The sequence below is a fragment of the Pelmatolapia mariae genome, linkage group LG7 (genome assembly GCF_036321145.2).
Source record: "Pelmatolapia mariae isolate MD_Pm_ZW linkage group LG7, Pm_UMD_F_2, whole genome shotgun sequence".
Lineage (NCBI taxonomy): Eukaryota > Metazoa > Chordata > Actinopteri > Cichliformes > Cichlidae > Pelmatolapia > Pelmatolapia mariae.
The window spans coordinates 19,104,168-19,122,892 of NC_086233.1; the positions used below are offsets into that span (position 1 = coordinate 19,104,168).

The 18,725-nt window shown below is 40.1% G+C and overlaps 1 protein-coding gene across 1 annotated transcript; it reads right to left on the minus strand.

The window, feature by feature from the left end:
• Positions 1-1,500: 1,500 nt before the first annotated feature.
• Positions 1,501-16,418, minus strand: ark2ca (arkadia (RNF111) C-terminal like ring finger ubiquitin ligase 2Ca). Its single transcript, XM_063478273.1, has 8 exons — positions 16,168-16,418; positions 9,026-9,326; positions 8,795-8,920; positions 8,523-8,652; positions 8,334-8,438; positions 8,009-8,104; positions 7,810-7,910; positions 1,501-5,508 (listed from the first exon to the last, which is right to left on the minus strand). Exons 1-8 carry the CDS (start codon positions 16,226-16,228, stop codon positions 5,391-5,393), a joined length of 1,038 nt encoding a protein of 345 aa, XP_063334343.1. The 5' UTR covers positions 16,229-16,418; the 3' UTR covers positions 1,501-5,390.
• Between the last annotated feature and the right edge of the window lie 2,307 nt (positions 16,419-18,725).

Consider the following 18,725-nt stretch of genomic DNA (forward strand, 5'->3'; position numbering starts at 1 on the left):
AATCTCCTCCACACTATTACACCATCACCAGTATCAGCCTGAATCACTGATACAACGCAGGATAGATCCATGCTTTCATGTTGTTTACACAAAATTCTGACCCTACCATCTGAATTTCTGCAGCAAAAACTGAGTCTCAACAGACCAGGCAATGATTTTCCAATCTTCTGCTGTTCAGTTTTGATGATCCTATGCAAATTGTGGAGAATGATATTTAGACATTACATTAAACAGGTGAATAAATGACTCAAATGGGAAATTCAAATATGTCAAAGTGATCGTTAGGAAGTAATTGTGTATGAATTTTATATTTATAGCTTTTTCCTTGGCCCAAAACAATTGTTTTAATGTCTAGTCAACAATATATGGACACACAGAGATTCCATGATTTCTTTCATTTTTTAAATTACAGTCTAACCACTACATGTCAGTAGATTGCAGAAATCAGTCAACTGAGTTCTTTTGTCCCTGATTCAAGTGTATAATCCTAGATACAGTGGCCAAAGGAAAAGCATGTTGTAGTCAGCCAAGAGAGACCATAAACATTAAATTTAGACTGTACCCCATGGTGACATGGTCAGTCGGCATGTTTCTATTAATGTTTGGACCAGATCCGGAAAGAGTTTTTCCCTATTTGTGAAAATCTGTCAGTCTTCTGTTTGCCTTAGCTGTCAATGCCCAGTAAGAAGCACCTATCTCTATTTTCAAGTCCAATATGTGTCACTGAGTCAGAGAAGCTCATGTCTGAACAATGACAGCCATACTAAGGTGAGTTGTTGAGGACATGCAGAACATTAGGTGGCACTATAGTTTTTGCTGCTGGTAGCCTCTGTTAGCTTCTGTGAAACAGTCTTTGAAGTGGATGTAACTTTGGTGAACTCTGACGCTCTGAGTGAATAACCTCTTATAAGGTGTGAGAATGTAAATCAAGTGTGAATTTTTAGGATTTTTAGGGATTTTAGGATACTTTAGCCTAACGTTAGCTGGCATAATGTTAGCTTAAAACCAGCTGCTGTTGTTGTTAGCTTTTGTCAGCTAGCTGGAGATAGAAGGATAACAGTCTAATCTTCTGACAATAAGTAATTGGAATAATATTAGGAATAAATGAGGATGTTTATACACATTTTTGTGTTTTAGAGTCCTGACTTCAGTTCAGCAGATAAGATTTGAGGTGAGGAGGAAGAGGATGACTTTATATCCAGATGCTGGTGCTGTTGCCTCTTTTCTTTGTGTTTTCACTTCTTTGGTAAAGGAGATCCCATCAAAGCTGATAAAATATATATTTACAGTACACCCACAATTCTCTTTTTTCTCTGCTTTTGGCATGTGGGTGATCTCTAGCCACATACGTAAAACGCTATAAATTTATGAGTACAATATCTTTTTTTTTCTCTATAAAACAACCTGATGACCTGACTTCACCTTTAACTAAGGATGAAGTATAAAACTGCTGCATTTTGAGGGGTTAAAAAAAAGACACGCAAAAAATAGGTTCACTTCCATTTTATCAAGTTTATTACAAAAAGAGCACATATAAAAGGATAATATACAAGCCATGAAATAAAATAAAAATTAAAAACAGAACAGTTTGGGTTTAGCAATGCAACCTTTGAGATCATTATCATCATTATTAGTAGTAGTAATAATAAATAAAGTACAAAATTCCACCAAATGTAAATCTAACATTTACCCATAACAGGCTCATCCACTTCATCATCAACACGCTCAAAACCATTTTAATGCGCTATTGCTTTAATATTAATGATAAATAGTTCTATTTTCAGATAAAATATCCTATTTTGAAAAACATTGCGCAGTCACAGCTAAACAGCAGGTTTTCATACAAGGATGGCGGCAGCCCTTTCACTGGCACTTTTTGGGATAGTTTCTCTTCACTTGTTGGTTTTTGTCAGATTCAAGCAGCAACAAAATTTATAATTTTTTTTCTGTTATATTCTTTGTATATATTTTCACCATATACTATGAAACCATTGCGACTACACTGAAACCTGAGAAAACATGCATTTGTTTTTTTGTTCTTTAGAAAAGGTTGTGCTTTAAATCCTTGCCTTCCTTTTTTAGACTGTGAAAGCAAACAGAGAGAGAGTCGGAGAGGAGGAACGGACGGTAAAATCAAACGGAGACGGAAAGAAGAGGAGAAAACAGAATGGAGAAGTACATCGAAAGGACCGCTGTAAAGCCCATGGTGAAACATGCCTCTTTATAGTCAGAGCTATTTCCACAGCAATGCAGTGCTTCGGTACTACAAACCGGCAGCTAGTTTTTGGACAGCTTGACTTGGATTGATTGATTATAATGGCTTTAGTCAACTGTTGTCTCAGCTCCTTCGTTTTCCATTCACTTAATTAACTAAGCAACCAGTAAGGCATGGTGGATGGACTGATTGTTGTTCATGGTTTCCGTTATATGGAACTATCCCCTAACACTTAAAGCGAGGCACTTGTTATGCTTAAATCTACAAAGCATTTTGGAAAAAAAAAACAACAACATAAGAAACCAACGAACAGAGAAACACTAGAGAGATGACAACTGAAGAGATAACACAATGAGTTAAAGCAAAGGAACATGTTTCATTAAGACCCTTAGTGCATTGTGTGAGAAGCAGAGCATAAAAAAATAAAAGCCAGTTCATTTAAATAATCTAAAATATTATTTTTTTTTTTTTTTGCCAGTGAGAGGGTTCCCATTTTAAACAAGTTAGTGCAAAAGAAAAAAAAAAAGAAAAAAATTGTCACAAACCAAAACCAATTCACTTGCAGTTTGTTCACTACATCACAGCATGGGGGATTGGAGAGATTGCATTGAATGGAATGTAACCAAGATCCACAGCACCACATGAAAGAGAAAAAGAGACATAGAGAGAGACAGGAAGAGAGAGAGAGAAAGAGAGAGAACGGGCTCAGTAGCTCAGCCTTGGTCAGTAAACATCGCACAGCCAGCTTGTGGAGATCAAACAGCAGAACTTTTTTTTTCCTTTTTTTTTTGTTTTAACTTTTAGTGTTCCGAAAAAGTACAACTGCATGCAAAGCATTCCCATTTAAAACAATGCAACCAAAAAAACATGAGGTATCCATTTTTTAATAGCCTTTTCATGTTATATTTGTAAATAAATAAATTATGATTCAGTCAACCCAACTCCAGAAAAAGAAAAAAAAACTATATAAAATTAAATACATACCCACAGTATCTACAGTTAGTAATAAATTATGATTGTTAAATACTTAAGGCATCTCAACTGACAACACCCTGTGTAAACTATGACAACTTTCATCACGGATGACTCCACTACAGGAGGAGGCAGTGTCAACACTGGCAGTGCACAAGACAGGAAGAAGTAAGCCTTGTTAATTGAGTCTCTGGGCCAAGTGTTACCCTTGTTATATGCTATCACAGTGCAGAGAGGACAATGAGGGTCCTAAAGGCGTCCTGTAACACACGCGCACACACACACACAAACACACACAGCTCTGTGGAACTGAAGTGACAAGCTGACACAAAGGGTAAAAAAAAAGAGAGAGGTGGTGATAGAGAGAGAGAGTGTGTGTTTTAACAGCCTGAATGCTTTCCTGCTGTCCTGTCGTCTCGTGTCTGTGTGCACTGTGAGAGGGAGGCTGCCTCCGTCGCACCACGTTTCTACATGTTCTAGCAAATACAGCATAGCAACCAGCATAGCAACCACGAGGGGAGGTCTGTCACACAAATATAACACAAGATCAATACGCAAGCTCCTCTCCCAGCTCAAAACACTGCATGAATCCGTACCTATATATAAACCAAACGCGATGCCGAGGAGAAACTTTTGTTGCTATAACTATCGTCACATGTGCTTGTTCTTTAGGCAATAAGGTAAACATCAAAAAACAGGATCCCAAGGTCGCCACCAAAGGGAACCGGATGACACGCGCTACTAGTCAGGGGACCAAACCACTGACTTTTTAAAAATTATTATTATTATTATTATTGTTATTATTATTAATATTTGTTAGTGTTCAGAAGATAGTCACAGCTCAGATTAACTAAGTCATGCACAGGCGTCTCTGTACCTATTAAAAGTGAAGAAACGCTACCACAGCCAAGAGCCCCAAACCCAAAAAATGAAACATGCAATCTTTTTTTTTGTTTTTTAGTGTGCACTGTTCTGCCACTGGCCTAGTGCCAGATGGAAATGCAGGTACAAGGGCAGCTAAATCCTCCCACCTCACTCTGCAGTGCATGATAGCTTCTGTTGTTCATCCCTTTTCGGTTTTTTTGTGTTTTCTTTTTGTTTCTTTTGGCTTTGTGTTGTATAAGCACTCCAGTGGCCGTGCTCTTCAACTAACACGTTTGTGTGAGACGCAGTCTCTTGAAGTGACACATGGCATGGGCAGTGGACATAAAACCTGTGCGGAGATTCAAGCTACACTGTGACATAATGCATTTTGGTGAAAACACTATTATTTTTTTCTTCTTCTTCTTCTTTTTTTTTTTTCAATTTCAAACACAAAAACATCTCGGTCACTGGGTTTTCCCTGACAGTGAATGAGACCTAATCACATGACACCATCTGCACATGACACCAACCCAAGGTAAACGCACAACTGTACTGCGAAATGTCAAAAGCTGCATGAGAGAATTAAAACACCCAGCTAGCTGGTGCTTGGCCTCGAGGAGGTCGCACCAGATCTCACTTATTGGTTACTGCTACTCTACTACGACCACAAATGATCTTTAGGTAAACATGGCATCAGAGCATTTAGATTCTGTTAAGCTTTCTTGCGTGGCAGAATATTCATTTTGATTGTGTTTAAAAAGAGAGAAATATATATTTGTGTGTATATACACACACACACACACACACACATATATATATATATATATGTGTGTGTGTAGAAAGAGAGCAAGAGAGAGAGATTGAAGAGAAGAGAGAAAAGTAGCCAGCTAGGTCTGGGGTTATGTGTTTTCTAGTCTCAGGACATTAAGTCATGGCTTTGAGGACATGCTACACAGCCCCAGGCTACCTACAGTACAACACCACAACAGCAACAACAACCCCACGTAAGACCAGCAAGCTACAAGTAAACCCTGTGTACATGAGTATGTGTTTGTTAGTGTGTCTTTTGCTTCCAGAGGGATGTGCTTCTATATAAAGAGAGTCCTTTGCGGCCTCTCCGTGCAGTTAGTTTTCCTGGCTTGGCTCAGTAAAGCGTGACTCAGAAGGGTGGTGATGTCACATGAAGTCTGGAGACATTTGGCAAAGCACCCGACGGGAAGGAGGAGGTGGAGGGAGGTGGGGTGGGTAGGGTAAGGTGGGGGAGGCTGGCGAGCCGGGGGTGGAAGAAAGCAGGAATCGCACCACGAGGGCGACTGAATCACGAGAGTGTCGAATCTCATCAGCTGTCGGGGTTCAGCTGTGTTTCGATGTCAACTCGACAGATTGGACACTTTCTGCTGGTGGCCAGCCATTGGTCCACGCAGCCCTGGTGGAAGAGGTGCATGCAGGGCAGCCTCCTGCAGGATAGGAAGAGAGACAAACTTTAGGGTCAGTGTGGATTCACATGACTGTGTGTTACTTTTCCAATGCATACAGTTGTGAGCTTAAAAAGACCCTCGGGGAGTTAATTCTGTTCATTCAGGCATGTCGAGACAACTTTTGTTGTTGAGTAGTCAGTCCCAAATGCCTCTCAGACAGCTGAGACTCTTATGTTGCAAACCGATCCTCTCGCCTAACCCAGGGGGACAGTTCTTGTTACCTAAAAATTCACTCCCAACCACTGTTTCAAATGCATGTGCGTAATGGAACAGAACATTTTAGGGATTATAATTCCAGCATTTGAAAAGCAGGTTGTTGCCATGCTTCTGCCTCTGCATAGAGGCCACTTTCGGGAGCTCCATTTTCACAAGGGGTCACTGCAGCAGGTAGCTCTGCATGTTTGATCAGTTTTATGGTAGATGCCTTTCCTGACGCAACACTAAAGGGGATTTTTGTCTCCATGTGAAAATACAGCTATCAACAAAAAAAACAGTAACCAAATTTTGGTATGTGGGTGGCTTGAGATTGGACTATTTCGTAGCCATGATCAGCAGCTTCCTAGGGTCTCAGCTATTTGTCTGGCAACAGCTCATAGCAAAGGCTCATTTATGCACACATGTGGTACAGGACTGGAAAAATTCTCATGAATGATTTGCTCAGAAGGTTGGCAGGAACACAATGGGAAGAAGTAAATACTTGGTATTTGTCAGAAACTCTTAAATTATATTACATAGACAGTGGATAAAATGATGATTTGATCCCCCCACTGAATTTGCAAGTTTGCTCACTTCCAAAGAAATGAACAGTTTCTAATTTTTAATTTAGTTTAGAGACAGAATATTTTTAAAAATACATCAAAGTTATACATTGATTTGCATGTGATCGAGTAAAATACGTATTTGATCCTCTACATCCCAGCCAGAATACTGGCTCCGACAGATTGGCTGTGTCACCAAGTCACCAAGAATACAGTTGGTAACACACAGTTGATAAATCTTGCAGCACTCGGAAGGTCCCCGTTCAAGAAGGCACATGTAAAGGCTCATCTTAAGTTTGCCAGTAAACATCTAAATTATTCAGAGAAGAAAACACTGTCAGATGAAACCAGAATGGAGCTCTTTGGCATCAACTCAACCCGCCCTGTTTAGAGGAAGAGAAATGCTGAGTATGACCCAACACAATCCCCAGAGTCAAGCATGGAGGTGGAAACATTATAAATTTTGGTACTTACGAGCACCAAGTCATATTTTGCTGGGAGATCAGATACTTATTTCACCCAATGACAGATCAAATCAGTGTATAACTTTTATGTAATGTTTCTTCTGGATTTTTTTGTTGACATTCTCTCCATCACCATTACAGTGAAACAACCATAAAAAATGATGGCAAACTGTTTTGAGACTTAATTTCTTTGTAAGTGAGCAAACTTACAAACTTGCAAATTCTTCACAAGTTTTAAAAGATTTTATTACTCCTGATGTACAATTTTCAGTTAAAGTATATAAATTTATGATATTGTATTTATTACATTTACTTTTACAGGCCCATGCTCATGTTCTGACTATTAGTCCTTTATTGCCAGGAAACCTGATGACATTATATCATATATACCATAATTTTTAAGTTGTCTGGATATCAATTAGATGTTGCTCTCCTTGAATTAAAATAATATACATTTTTAAGGTGTTATAGCTCCGTAAAAGCTAAAAATAGTCCACTTTAGCTTGTTGGTAGGTGGTTAAGAAGCTTCAGGGACCTAAGATGTACCTGTGTGCAACGTTTGGCTGCTGTGCTACAGACTGCACAGAAGGAGTTTGCAGACAATACACAGAAATGTGGTGTATTATATCAAGATTATCAGTAAACCTGACAATAAGTCAGGTAAAGTGATATTTATTATAAAGTGGAAAACAAAAATCAGACAAAAATGTTAGAAGGCAACACTGATAATGGGATCTGGAGTAATTCCTGTAGTCGTGCCTCTTTTATCTCTTGCAATTGCTTGATGTCTCACTCAGGCAATTAGCTTATCTATCTTCCAATGATGTCATATTGTCTACGATAATAGAAAAGGAAGTCCGGCTTCCATCTCGTCTTCCCCATCAGTCCCTGCTGTCTAGACCCATCCTGCAATGCATCTCTGAGCTAAGCTCATCATTTGCAGCCTGCAGCATCATGTTTCCCATCAAAACAATTTGGTATAGATTTTCCCATTTAACTCACTCAGAATAAGTGCACTTCCTTTTTTACGATTTCTGGGTCTACAAAGTATTTATTACCTGACATCTTCTCCGTCCTCCAGCATGGACAAACATATGGTACATTTTTCATCAACATCTGTTTCCTCCTCCTCCCCAATCTTCAACTGCAGGGGCTTTCTCTGTTCGTGGGTTACATTACAGAGAGACAGAAATGTAGGGTCAAAACAAAGAAAAAAAAAAGCAAACGTTCAACAGATTTTTGTCTCATCTGCCATACCTTCTTGTATTTGTGTGGAAAAGTAAATCTCTCTATGGTTGTCTGAACAGCTCCTCTGCTAACGCTCCCCAGTCGATCCTCCAGCTGCAGCAGCTCCTGCAGGAACAGCCGAGTTAATAAAATGAACCAGAATGCTAAAAAGAGAAAAAGCTACTACATGGACAACAAATGGTTTGGTTCACTGCTGTTTTCATGGTCAGGAAAGAATGAAAAAATCTGCTTATGAAGCTCATACTGATTAAAAGCTAGAGAACAGTTAGTACATATAACTTAAAGTGACACCGTGGGAAGGTGCAGAGTTCGACAGATGGACAGTCAGATTTACCTCATAGCTTTCTCGCACAGCAGTGGCGTGCCTCGAAGGATTTAAACTTTGCAGCGCCAACAGGTGAAGCTGGGGGTATGGGTAGTTTCTGATTTCATGCACAACCTACAACAAAATCCTTCATTATATTACAGCAGGAATATAGACTATCAAGCTATCCAAGGCCACCTGAGGAAGTGACCAACATACCACTTGTGCAGAGGATGTGTTCCTGGGGAAGTGATGCATTCGAGGGGAGGCCAGGTAATGCTGATAGTGCTGCGGAAGCTGCTGGAGCTGGTACTGATGGTGAGGGAGGCCAGCATCTACACTGAGATCCCTGCAGAAAGAGAGGAACGTGGCTAAATTAACATAGCCCATGCCAGGCAATGTGGCAGACAGACAGATGGGTGGAAAGATAAAAAAGACGGGATCATTTCTCAACTCTGCAGGATTCTCGTTAATCCCCAACGGTGACTCACCAGTCGGTGCCTTCGGCCAGGTACCGCGGTTGTTGTGTCATTGGCTGAGGAACATGGAGGGGCGGGGAGTACTCGTAGCCCGAACGCAGTCTGTGAGGGTTCAGGGGAATACGCTCCTGGGCTCTTCTGTAATTAGATAAAGATTTGATTAAAAAATATCTGGTTTTTTTGTTTTGTTTTGTTTGTTTCTTTGTTTTTTAGTTGTGTTTGTATGGATGCAAGGGTCACTACCTGGAGTGTGGGAGGATCCTGCGATGCTGCGCTTCGAGGAGCTGCTGCTGGATGAGGTATTGCTGGTGTAAGGCCTGAGGTAGGAATGAAGGCCCCGGCACATCCTGAAACTGAGGGGGTCCGGGCAGGGCAGTGAGGGGTGGATGGTGTGTCGGGGGCAGGTGGGTGGCCAGGCCTGTCTGCGGGGGCTGGCTGGCATGTCCTAGAGGAAACTCAGCTGAGATGGGCGCCTGGGGAGCACCCAGGTGAAAGTGTCGGCAGGAGGTAGCATGGCTGTGTTGATGCCTGGTGAAGTGCGCTCCTATTGGGAATAAATGCGAGGGATCAAAACGGAGCTGTGATCGCTTTCACTGAAACTTACACGACAAGGAGACGAATCAACAGCACTTTCGCACACACTCGTAAAAAGACACAAACACATTTAAAAATCAACCACGCAGAGAGGAACGTGACACAGGAAGAGACGAGACAGACAAAACAGCAGATGGGCGACGCAGACATGGAGAACCCTGTGGAGCACCATCTAAACCCACAGACGGATTTCACTCAGTGGTCTGCGTCTCCACTTGCCATGTGCAGCCAACAGGAAAGATGCATCCTCACTAACTGGGGGTCTAGGGTATTTCCAAAATGAATCCCAGCAAAACCAATAGTTTCAAACTCTGTTATTATTATTGTGTTTGCTGTTTGAAGGAACATATTAAACTGAGGCTTTCTCAACAAAAGAGTCAGATAACAGTAATGCACCATAGCCATCAAGAAAGTCTGAAAGGTTTATGGGCTTTCATTTTTGTCTTCTCTCCACCCTTCATATTAAGCAGAGAAGATGGGAGGTTGTGTGCTAGTCCCACTGAGTCACCTTGGTGTTGGACTTGCACAAAACAATCAATACAAATTACTCAGAGCTCACAGAAATGAATGCTGGAAGCAAGCTGAGGTAGAGGCAAAGTATTACTCCTTTAACTTCCAATTAAAGCTTCTCCAAATTTCCTCTAGAGAGGAAAGCAGACAGCGGGGTCTGGAGGATGGATAGTGCACAGTGTATACTTAAATATGCCAGTATTGTGTCTTTGCATGTCCCGTGAATAAGAACTGCCCATTTAAACTGTTTACTCATAATCTTTCAAACAATAACATGAAGCCACATTGTGGATTTGGCTCTTTGTTAATGGTCTATGACATACTTAACATTTGCTGACAAGTTTAATTAACAGTAGCTGGTTCACTGAGTTGAGATCTAATTTAACATTTAACAAGTGTGTAACATTTCTCAATGGCAGAAAATGAAATATTGCTTTTACTTCACTGTTTTTTAAGCCGTAGCAAATCAATTAAGGAGAGTTAGATGTGCAGGGAAGTGGTTATGATTTGATAAAGTCCTGTGCAGATGAAACAAGCGCATTTCCCAAAATGCTCTGTTTTTTGTTGCTGAAACGACATATTTGTCTGGCTTTGCTTTGTTGGATATAGCCTCGGGACATGGGAAGCCAGTGAACCCAGAGAGCCACGGGCAAAGTGAAAAAACAGCATTTGGCTGAGGAAGTAGAGCAGAAATGGCAGACTGGTGGCTTGGATTGGTTAAAAGCTGTGCATCAGTTTTGCATGAAGCCTGTGACCCGGCAAAGCTGGACTGTTGTGTGAAGTTCAGGGTAAATATCAGATTATTTGTCTCTGGGAGCTTTTCACAGCATGAACTGCTGACATTAATATTTGACGTACTGCAGAGCTGCCAGCAGCAGCAGCCCCGATGTTTCCACTGTTACATCTGAGGCTTTGTCTTTGACTCACAGACAGAAACACACACACACACACTTCCACCTATCCTCTCCCCTCAGCTGCTGCACAGGCGGCCCCTCCCCCACAGCATGGCTGCAGCATGGTGTCCCACAGTGAGTGACAGCCAGTAAGCCCCACCCACCTGCGACTGCAGCAGTCTGACATGGAACCTCAACTCTTTTCTTTCTCTCTCCCTCTACTCCTCCTGAAGTCACTGCAGCTTAACATCACACCTCCTCTCTAACACATCCGTCCTCTGCCTGTCCAGTGGTCTCCCATTAGGCAGAAACCGTCCCCACACCTGCTGAGCTCACCGATTATAACACACTCACCATCAGAAGATGAGGATTAATGAGGCAAAATCAGTGCATGTGTTGTACAGCTGCACTTGGTGAAGAAAACAAAATCCAGCATAACATGCACATGCTTGGAAAACCATTTTGCTGACCTTGCTTTTGCAATTTGTCATGTAAAAGATTAGGGGAGGGTTGTCGTGGTTTTGTATCAGTGCAGCCACACATGCAGTGCAGCTGTTGGGATATTTAGAAGTCAGCTGCAGAGCGCACATGGCTGTGCCTCGGACACACCTTTAGCCTTTTTCAGACACTGCACGCAGATGTAAGGTTCACCCAGCTGAGTCAAGTGTTAAAATGGAAGAAATGCGTCCCACTTGGAAACTTTTCAAAGAAGCATCTAATGCCACATTTAAAGATAAGCACAACAGATGTCTAAAAAACTGAAGTTTTGATAAAAATGAAAAGTCATTACACAGTTGGCTGATGTGCATAGCCAGCATGTAAAGAGAAATGAGTTATTACTAACAAAAAAAAAAAGTGACTTCTTTTATTTCATTTGCACTCATTACTCAAGAGTTTAACACATTATCTGTGCTTGAGAAACAACGTTAGCCTAACTGGGTTTAGTTATGCTGCTGTCACCAGCTAGAAAGGCAACATCAATATAAATGTGTCATGGTCTGTTGTGCTAATAAAGAAAAACACCAGCTGAGGACCTGACAGCATACCACAGAGACACAAGTTTAAATGCACAGACTGAGCAGCCACCATTTAATTATTGAACCTCTGTATTGTCTTTGCGATACCCATTTGGAGACTGCAAAAAAGGAATAGCTAGACATTTAGGACTGTCTGCTTGTTCACTTTGTGCTGGAGGTCAAGTCTATATTGCTCTTACAGCTGAGTACTGATGTTAAAGGCTAGAGCCAGGAGGCAGCAAACTCAATATGGAGGCAAAACTCACCAATTAATAGGTAGTCATTATCTGTTATCTAGTGGCTAGTACTTTTACACTTTTCAGTTAAAACATGTCAATGAATGATTGACAGATGTGCTGGAAGGTAGATTTTGTCACTGTAAGACAAAGTCACTTGGTGGCTTTGGTTCAAGGCATCTTGCTAAGGTACAAGGTAGGGTAGCAGTACTGATTTTGTGATCATGAAGAGAACAAATGACTATCCTATTTTTCTTTCCTGTTTTTTTTTTTTTTTTAAATTTTGTTTTGTTTTATATACACTCAGTTTGAATTGTAAGCTATACTTTTTAGGACAGGGGCCAAAAAGATGGGAAAACCCAGCCAATAAAATGCCTGAAACCTCTTCTAAAAAACAGTCTTGATTCCAATTGGGTAAACTGAAAATAGATCAATTTTGTAATTGGGTTTAAAAAGAGAACAGAGTCTTTTAGATGCAACTATGTTGAGTGTTTCACCAATGTTTTTTTCAAAGTAAAACACAATCTCCATAATCTTCGACTATCACTGGGTTATATAATCTCCAGATCAGTGTTGTTTAAAAGATTAAGGGAATTCTAAGAAAATCTCTGTATTCAGGGGGAAAAGCTGAAAATCAACACTGAACGACAGTGCTCTTCAGCGCCATTTCAGTTCTGTGGTGGAAATCTGTGAAGTGGACTAAACAACTTCTCAAAACCACTGTGAAAAACAAACAAATTATACATAAATATAATTCAGAAAAATGGCACCATTCCTGATGATATGCGCATACATTAGTGAACAATATTATGACTAACTTCACAAATCTTGATGGTGCTTTCACAAATCTGTGAAATCGGCATTAATGTTGAACAATTTGATATGTACAGGTATCGGATCAGATGACTTCTTTTTTGAAAAGCCTTTGCTTTTTTTCAGCAAGACCGTGCAAAACAACATTCCTCACGAATTACAGCAGTATGGCTCTGTACTGAGTGAGTCCAGGGGCTAAACAGGTCAAAGCCATCACCCAGTATCAACATTCTAGATAATGCAAACCAAAGCTAAATAAATAACATATATATAACAAAGGGGGCTCTGAAGTGTTGAGCTGCTGAAATCTTACATGAAAACATGTTTCTTTCAAATCTACAGCAACCGGTCTGCCATAGTTTCCAAGCCCTTGAAGAGTGTTGTTAGAAGAAGAGCTGATGAAACTCTGTGGTAAACATGCCCCTGTCGCAACTTATTTGAAAAGGTTTTGCTGGCATCAAATTCAAAACAAGAACTTATTTGTTTTCCATAAAGAAAAGGAAAAAGGCCTTAATAATCCTTAAATTCTATTTTGTGCTTCATTAATTCACTTTTTAAAACATTTTTTTTTAAATATAGGGTTTAACTTGTTTGCAAATAGCTGTATTATTTTCATTTTATATAGCATGCCAACTTTCTTTTAATTAAACACTGTTGTATTTTTATTTTATTTTTTTACAATTTTTAACTCCTTTTGAGTGTTTTTTTTTTCTTTTAAGCAATATACTTCTATTAACTATATTTAAAAATATATATAATACACATACCATGATTTCACCCATATTGCTCACAATGTTAACATCAATGATTGGCTGTGAGGGAGGCTGTGTTTTGGTCTATAGGTAGTGTATGGATTTGGACGGAATGACAGCCTGTAACAGGAAATGTCAGTGTCGAGGTTTCAATATCAAACATGCCTTTGCATTTTAAAAATGGAAAGAAAATGTGCTTGCCCCTACTCCAAAGTAAGCAGTGTGGCAACCTGAAGAAACTCTGTCAAAGACAGCTGAGAAATGAGAGCACATATAGAGTGAGGGGACCGTCTCAGTGACAGCACAGTGTGGAGGGAGGAGGGGGAGGAACACATGGAAATCAGCAAAAAGCACACTGAAGGTTAGGAAGAAAACTACAGTCTTTATTGGAAAAATATTAGTATGTGTGGCACTGTGTGATAATAGTAATAATAAGAGTAAGAGACTCTACATAAGCATAATAATAATAATAATAATAATCCCATGCAAATAAAGACCAAAGGCAAGGCCTGACCATGCTCTCTGTAGGGTTAACAGAACAGAAGCAGCATCCAATGAGTAGATGTGTATGCTTACAGCACATTTCAGTACAGCAGGGACATCTCTACACAAGGATTACATTGGAATCTGCTGTTCAATGTGGAAAAACAAAAGTATAAAATGACCATGCATTAGGATCTAATACAAGAACATAAGGCAGAAAAACCACAACCAAAGAATAAAAAAAGACATTTTGATTCTAAAAAAGGAGATCTACAGCAGTGCAGGATATACACATCCCTGTAAAATGGATAGCATTCTGGAGGTGCTGGAGGTAAGATTTGAGAGGGAGTGGTAGTGGTGGTGGTGGGGCGCTGCAAAAATGGCAAAATGGGTTTAGATTCACATCTCTCCAATTTATTGTGAAGTCCGCTCAGCTAGCAGGGACAAATGCTTTGACACATGGATAGGATTATGACCAGCAACCATTAACAGGTGCAATGGACCTTCAAATGTGGAAAAAAACATAACGTGCCAAAAACAAAATGACTTAAGCGCCGCATGCCAATTGGTGATTATCAGGATAACAAGATTATCAGTAATAGCAATTGTAAAGTGCTTCTTTGACAACAAAAAGACGGTACAATGCACCTTTGTGAGGAGAGTAATCAAAGAGTTCGATCAAGCCTGGCTGTAATCGAATCGGGGAGGGGAGGATCAAAATGTATCCACTTTACAGAAATTTACAGCAGAATGTAGTCTATCCACACTGAATGGGAGAATCACAATGACAGTCTGTAGTAAAGTCTAACGCTACAATGGGTTATTCACTAAAGAGCAACATGACAGTTTAAATTAAGACAAACTGTTTTCTACAGAGAGTGTTATTCTTTAGTCTGTTACACAGAAGGATACGGTATGAGTGGGAACTCGGTTTTAATGCCAATGTCGTCTTCAGATGGAAAGAGGAAATGAGGAAGAAGGGGTTCACAATACAGCTAGATGCAGAGAACAGGCAGAGGCTACGGCAGACAGCAGCAGATGATCGTTAGCTACACAATGGAGGGGGACAAAGGTCTGAGAAATGCGGAATGTAGAGCCAGCCTCGATACTATGGAACAGGAAAAAAGAACACAAATAAAAGCACAATGAAATCATTGGTGCTACTGCATGTAGTTTTAACAATGCACGACAAATTACTATTATTATTACATAATCAACACAGATAGCCCTGCTGCAGTGGAGGATGATGTTATTGTTGTTATGCCCTATTAAATGCATTTTATGCTGTTTCACTACTGGAGCACCTGCAGCGAAATTTACAGGGATTTTTTTTAATTATTATTTTTATTAGAGGTTTAACGGGGACATGCTCCAAAAATGTTAAAGCATAAAACCAATCATATGCTTATACTGATTTACACTGATTACCCTAATGCTGTCTTTCAGTGGAAGAACCATCCAGTTAAAGTAACTCGCAGAAAATAGATTTTTTTTAAAGGATGCACACAAAGGAGCAAAATGGAAGAAAATAGCAATACACACGGTCACTTTGGATTCAGATGTCTACCCTAGCTTGGCTAAATTCATAATTTAAGAAACCCCTTACAAAAGCTGTGGAGGTTGTAAGCTAAATAAAGCTGGGCTAGTATTAATCTGCCGTTGTTGTCCGGGCTGTAGTAGCTAGCGGCGACGGCACACACATAAACAAGGCGCAGGGATAAATAGATAAACCAGACAGAAGCGCGCTAGCCGCCGAGGGTAAAAAAGAAAAAAAGAAAAAAGGAAAAGAAAAGCTGCCGCTTGACAGCTGAAGTCCTTTTAGTGCGGTTTACAGGCCCGAAACACAACGTCTTCGTCGGCATTTGAGGGCTCACGTCTTCGGTCGCTTCGTTAGCGGTCTCGGTTCGGCTACAGCTAGCAAGAAGGCTAATATAATTTCGGTATCGCTCGCCGTTACGCTGGCTCGCTTTTTAGCTAGCAGGTGTCAGCTCTGTTTACATCATCTGTGGATATTTAAGATAAGTAATGAAGAGGTATTATTTCGGGGTTAGCGTTAGAAAAAAAAAGAGAACATAAAGCTCCTCATACCTCTGTTTCTAACTGAGCCGAAGACGGGGAGAACCAGATATCCGACATGCACTAAAACCATCCTGGGTCCTTCTTTGTTTTGTGCGCAGCCAGTAAGACAGATGGTCCATGGAAATGATCCTCTTCAGTCACCAGCACATTCAAACAGACTGCTCTGCCTGCACACACACACAGACCCCTGTAGCCAATCAGTGGAGCCTTCCGAGCAGGACCCTCCGGATTTGACAGCGGGATCCGCCAATAGGATCAGTACCTGGGCGGAGATATCCTTCCCATCCGCATGCACAGTGCGGGGTACTTTTGTGGCTGGAACATTTAGATCTGATGGTACCTTATGGCTATAGTTTATCACTGAGCCTGAAATAAACTGAACTTTACCTCACCAGACTTTACTCAAGTATTTTTTATGAAAGTTTTGACTTCTGCTTCACTGCATTTATTTGACAGCTTTGGTGACTAATTGGAAATATTTTTCTGTTTTGGTCTTCCTTGCCCCCCTCTCCCCTTTTAAAAATAGGTTCAAGTTTTCATTACACTATGTTTTCGTTACACTTTTAAAATTGATGTGATACTACAGATAAATATCAGAAATACTATACTGGCACAGTTAACAACACCAGTATTACCCAATATATGTATAAATTACAAAAACAGCAGGACTTGAATGATGGAGCGAGTCTCAAAAGGAAGAAGCATGAGATGATTCTGCTATATACATTACCTTCATTACACGTAAGGCATAAAAGTTGCATTGCAATGTAATAGATTTATCATTTATTTAGTACATTTACATTTTTAAGTTCAAAGTTGCTTTCATGTATTGCAGATAGGGTATACTGAACTGAACTATGCAGGGATTTATATGAGATATGCCCTGAAAAGTATGAAAAGGTTTCTATTCAAAGGATCTAAGAGGATGGCAAGATAGGTGTCAGTGATGCTCATAATAAGGAAAATCATATGTACATATATTTATATATATATATATTATATATTTATATATTTGTACATATATTTAACACTCTGAAGGGTCTTCTCAGTAGCGTTACTCTTGATGCTTCAGGTATAGTTGGCTTAAAAGGGAAGAGAAAATAGCATTATGAAAATTACACTGGATTCAGTACCATACATGTATTGCTGGACTTATAATGGGCAGCTTGCAAAAATTGATAAGGCAGACACAGTTGTTGTTTTTTTCACTTGCACTTTTCCAACCTTGTCAAAGCCTCTTGCCTATATTACCCAAAAAGCTTAACAGGTGGCAGTTCATTTAAAGAATCATTCAAAGTTAAGTTAGTAAAAGTGAGAACTTCCAGGGCTGAAAAATTAAGGAAATTTAAAACTGCAAACACCATTAGCTTCAATATGGTAACTTCTTGTAAAAACAAAAACAAAAAAACAAACAAATTACTTTATTGTCCAATTTCATCAGATCTGCTTTCAGTGAAATCATGAAAAATGTCAGTCTTTGTCAACGCTGAAACAAGTACTGATGGCAGAGAGGGAGGATGTAACTTGCTTTACCAATTAAGGGCCAACAAGGGTGATTTGTGACAGCCAAATATTCACTGCCTGACAAGGAAAACAGCACAGGTTTTACACAAAAGTGAAAAAATAGGTATTTACTGTTTTTGCTTTTTAGATTGGATTGAAGTGCTGTGATTGGTTGGGCCCAACCCTACCTATAGGGCAGCCAATGGTTATTCATATGCAACTGAACTCCCTTATAAACAGAATTGAAAAAAGGAAAGATATATACTTGCGGTGATTATTTGCCTTGACCTTTGTCAGTGAATAGCAACCATCAGACACGATCATCAGGAAAATGTTGCTGAATGATCTTCTTGATGATCCGATACAGTTCAAGTAATACTTAACTCTTTGAATATTCGTGAATATATGTCGGCCAGATTTGTCGTACAGCAGAACTTGTGAAAAAAGGGGCCTGTGTCCCAAAAACCTCACTGCCTGTAGTGTTAAGCCTGAAGGATGAAGGAACAGATGGGCCTGTGGAGGCTGAGGGGGTCACAAAACTCTTAGTCCCATATGTCCTCCAGTTCCCGTCATCTAATGCCTTAAGCCTGCTGTGAAACACAAAGAGCCTTTCACGATGCTTTACTATCACTGCTGCAATCAATTTCACACATCAAAACTGCCACTTTATTCCACACATTTATGTACATTTGAACACAAGCATTTATCAGGATAGCTGGCAGTAGTTGACGTATTAACAGAAGCAGCAGCTGAGCTCTCTTTCAGCAGAACCTGATGTAAAAATTATGTGTCCTCACCAGAAATGAGACTTATTTCCACTCTTTATTTTTAGAAAGCCCTCTGGAGGTGGGCAGAGCGAGGATTGAACAAATGAAATGCCATTTTGAAGAAACTGGAGATAACTTGGAACAAAACATGTACAACACAAAAATCCTAAGTGGCATCGTTTAGTGTAAAAGGACATCTGCAAGATGAAGCGCAATCATTTCTGGCTTTGAGAGTGAGCCAGCACATTCACTGCTCTGTGAGGCCACCGCTGCCCTGTGAAAATTAGCATACAGCTG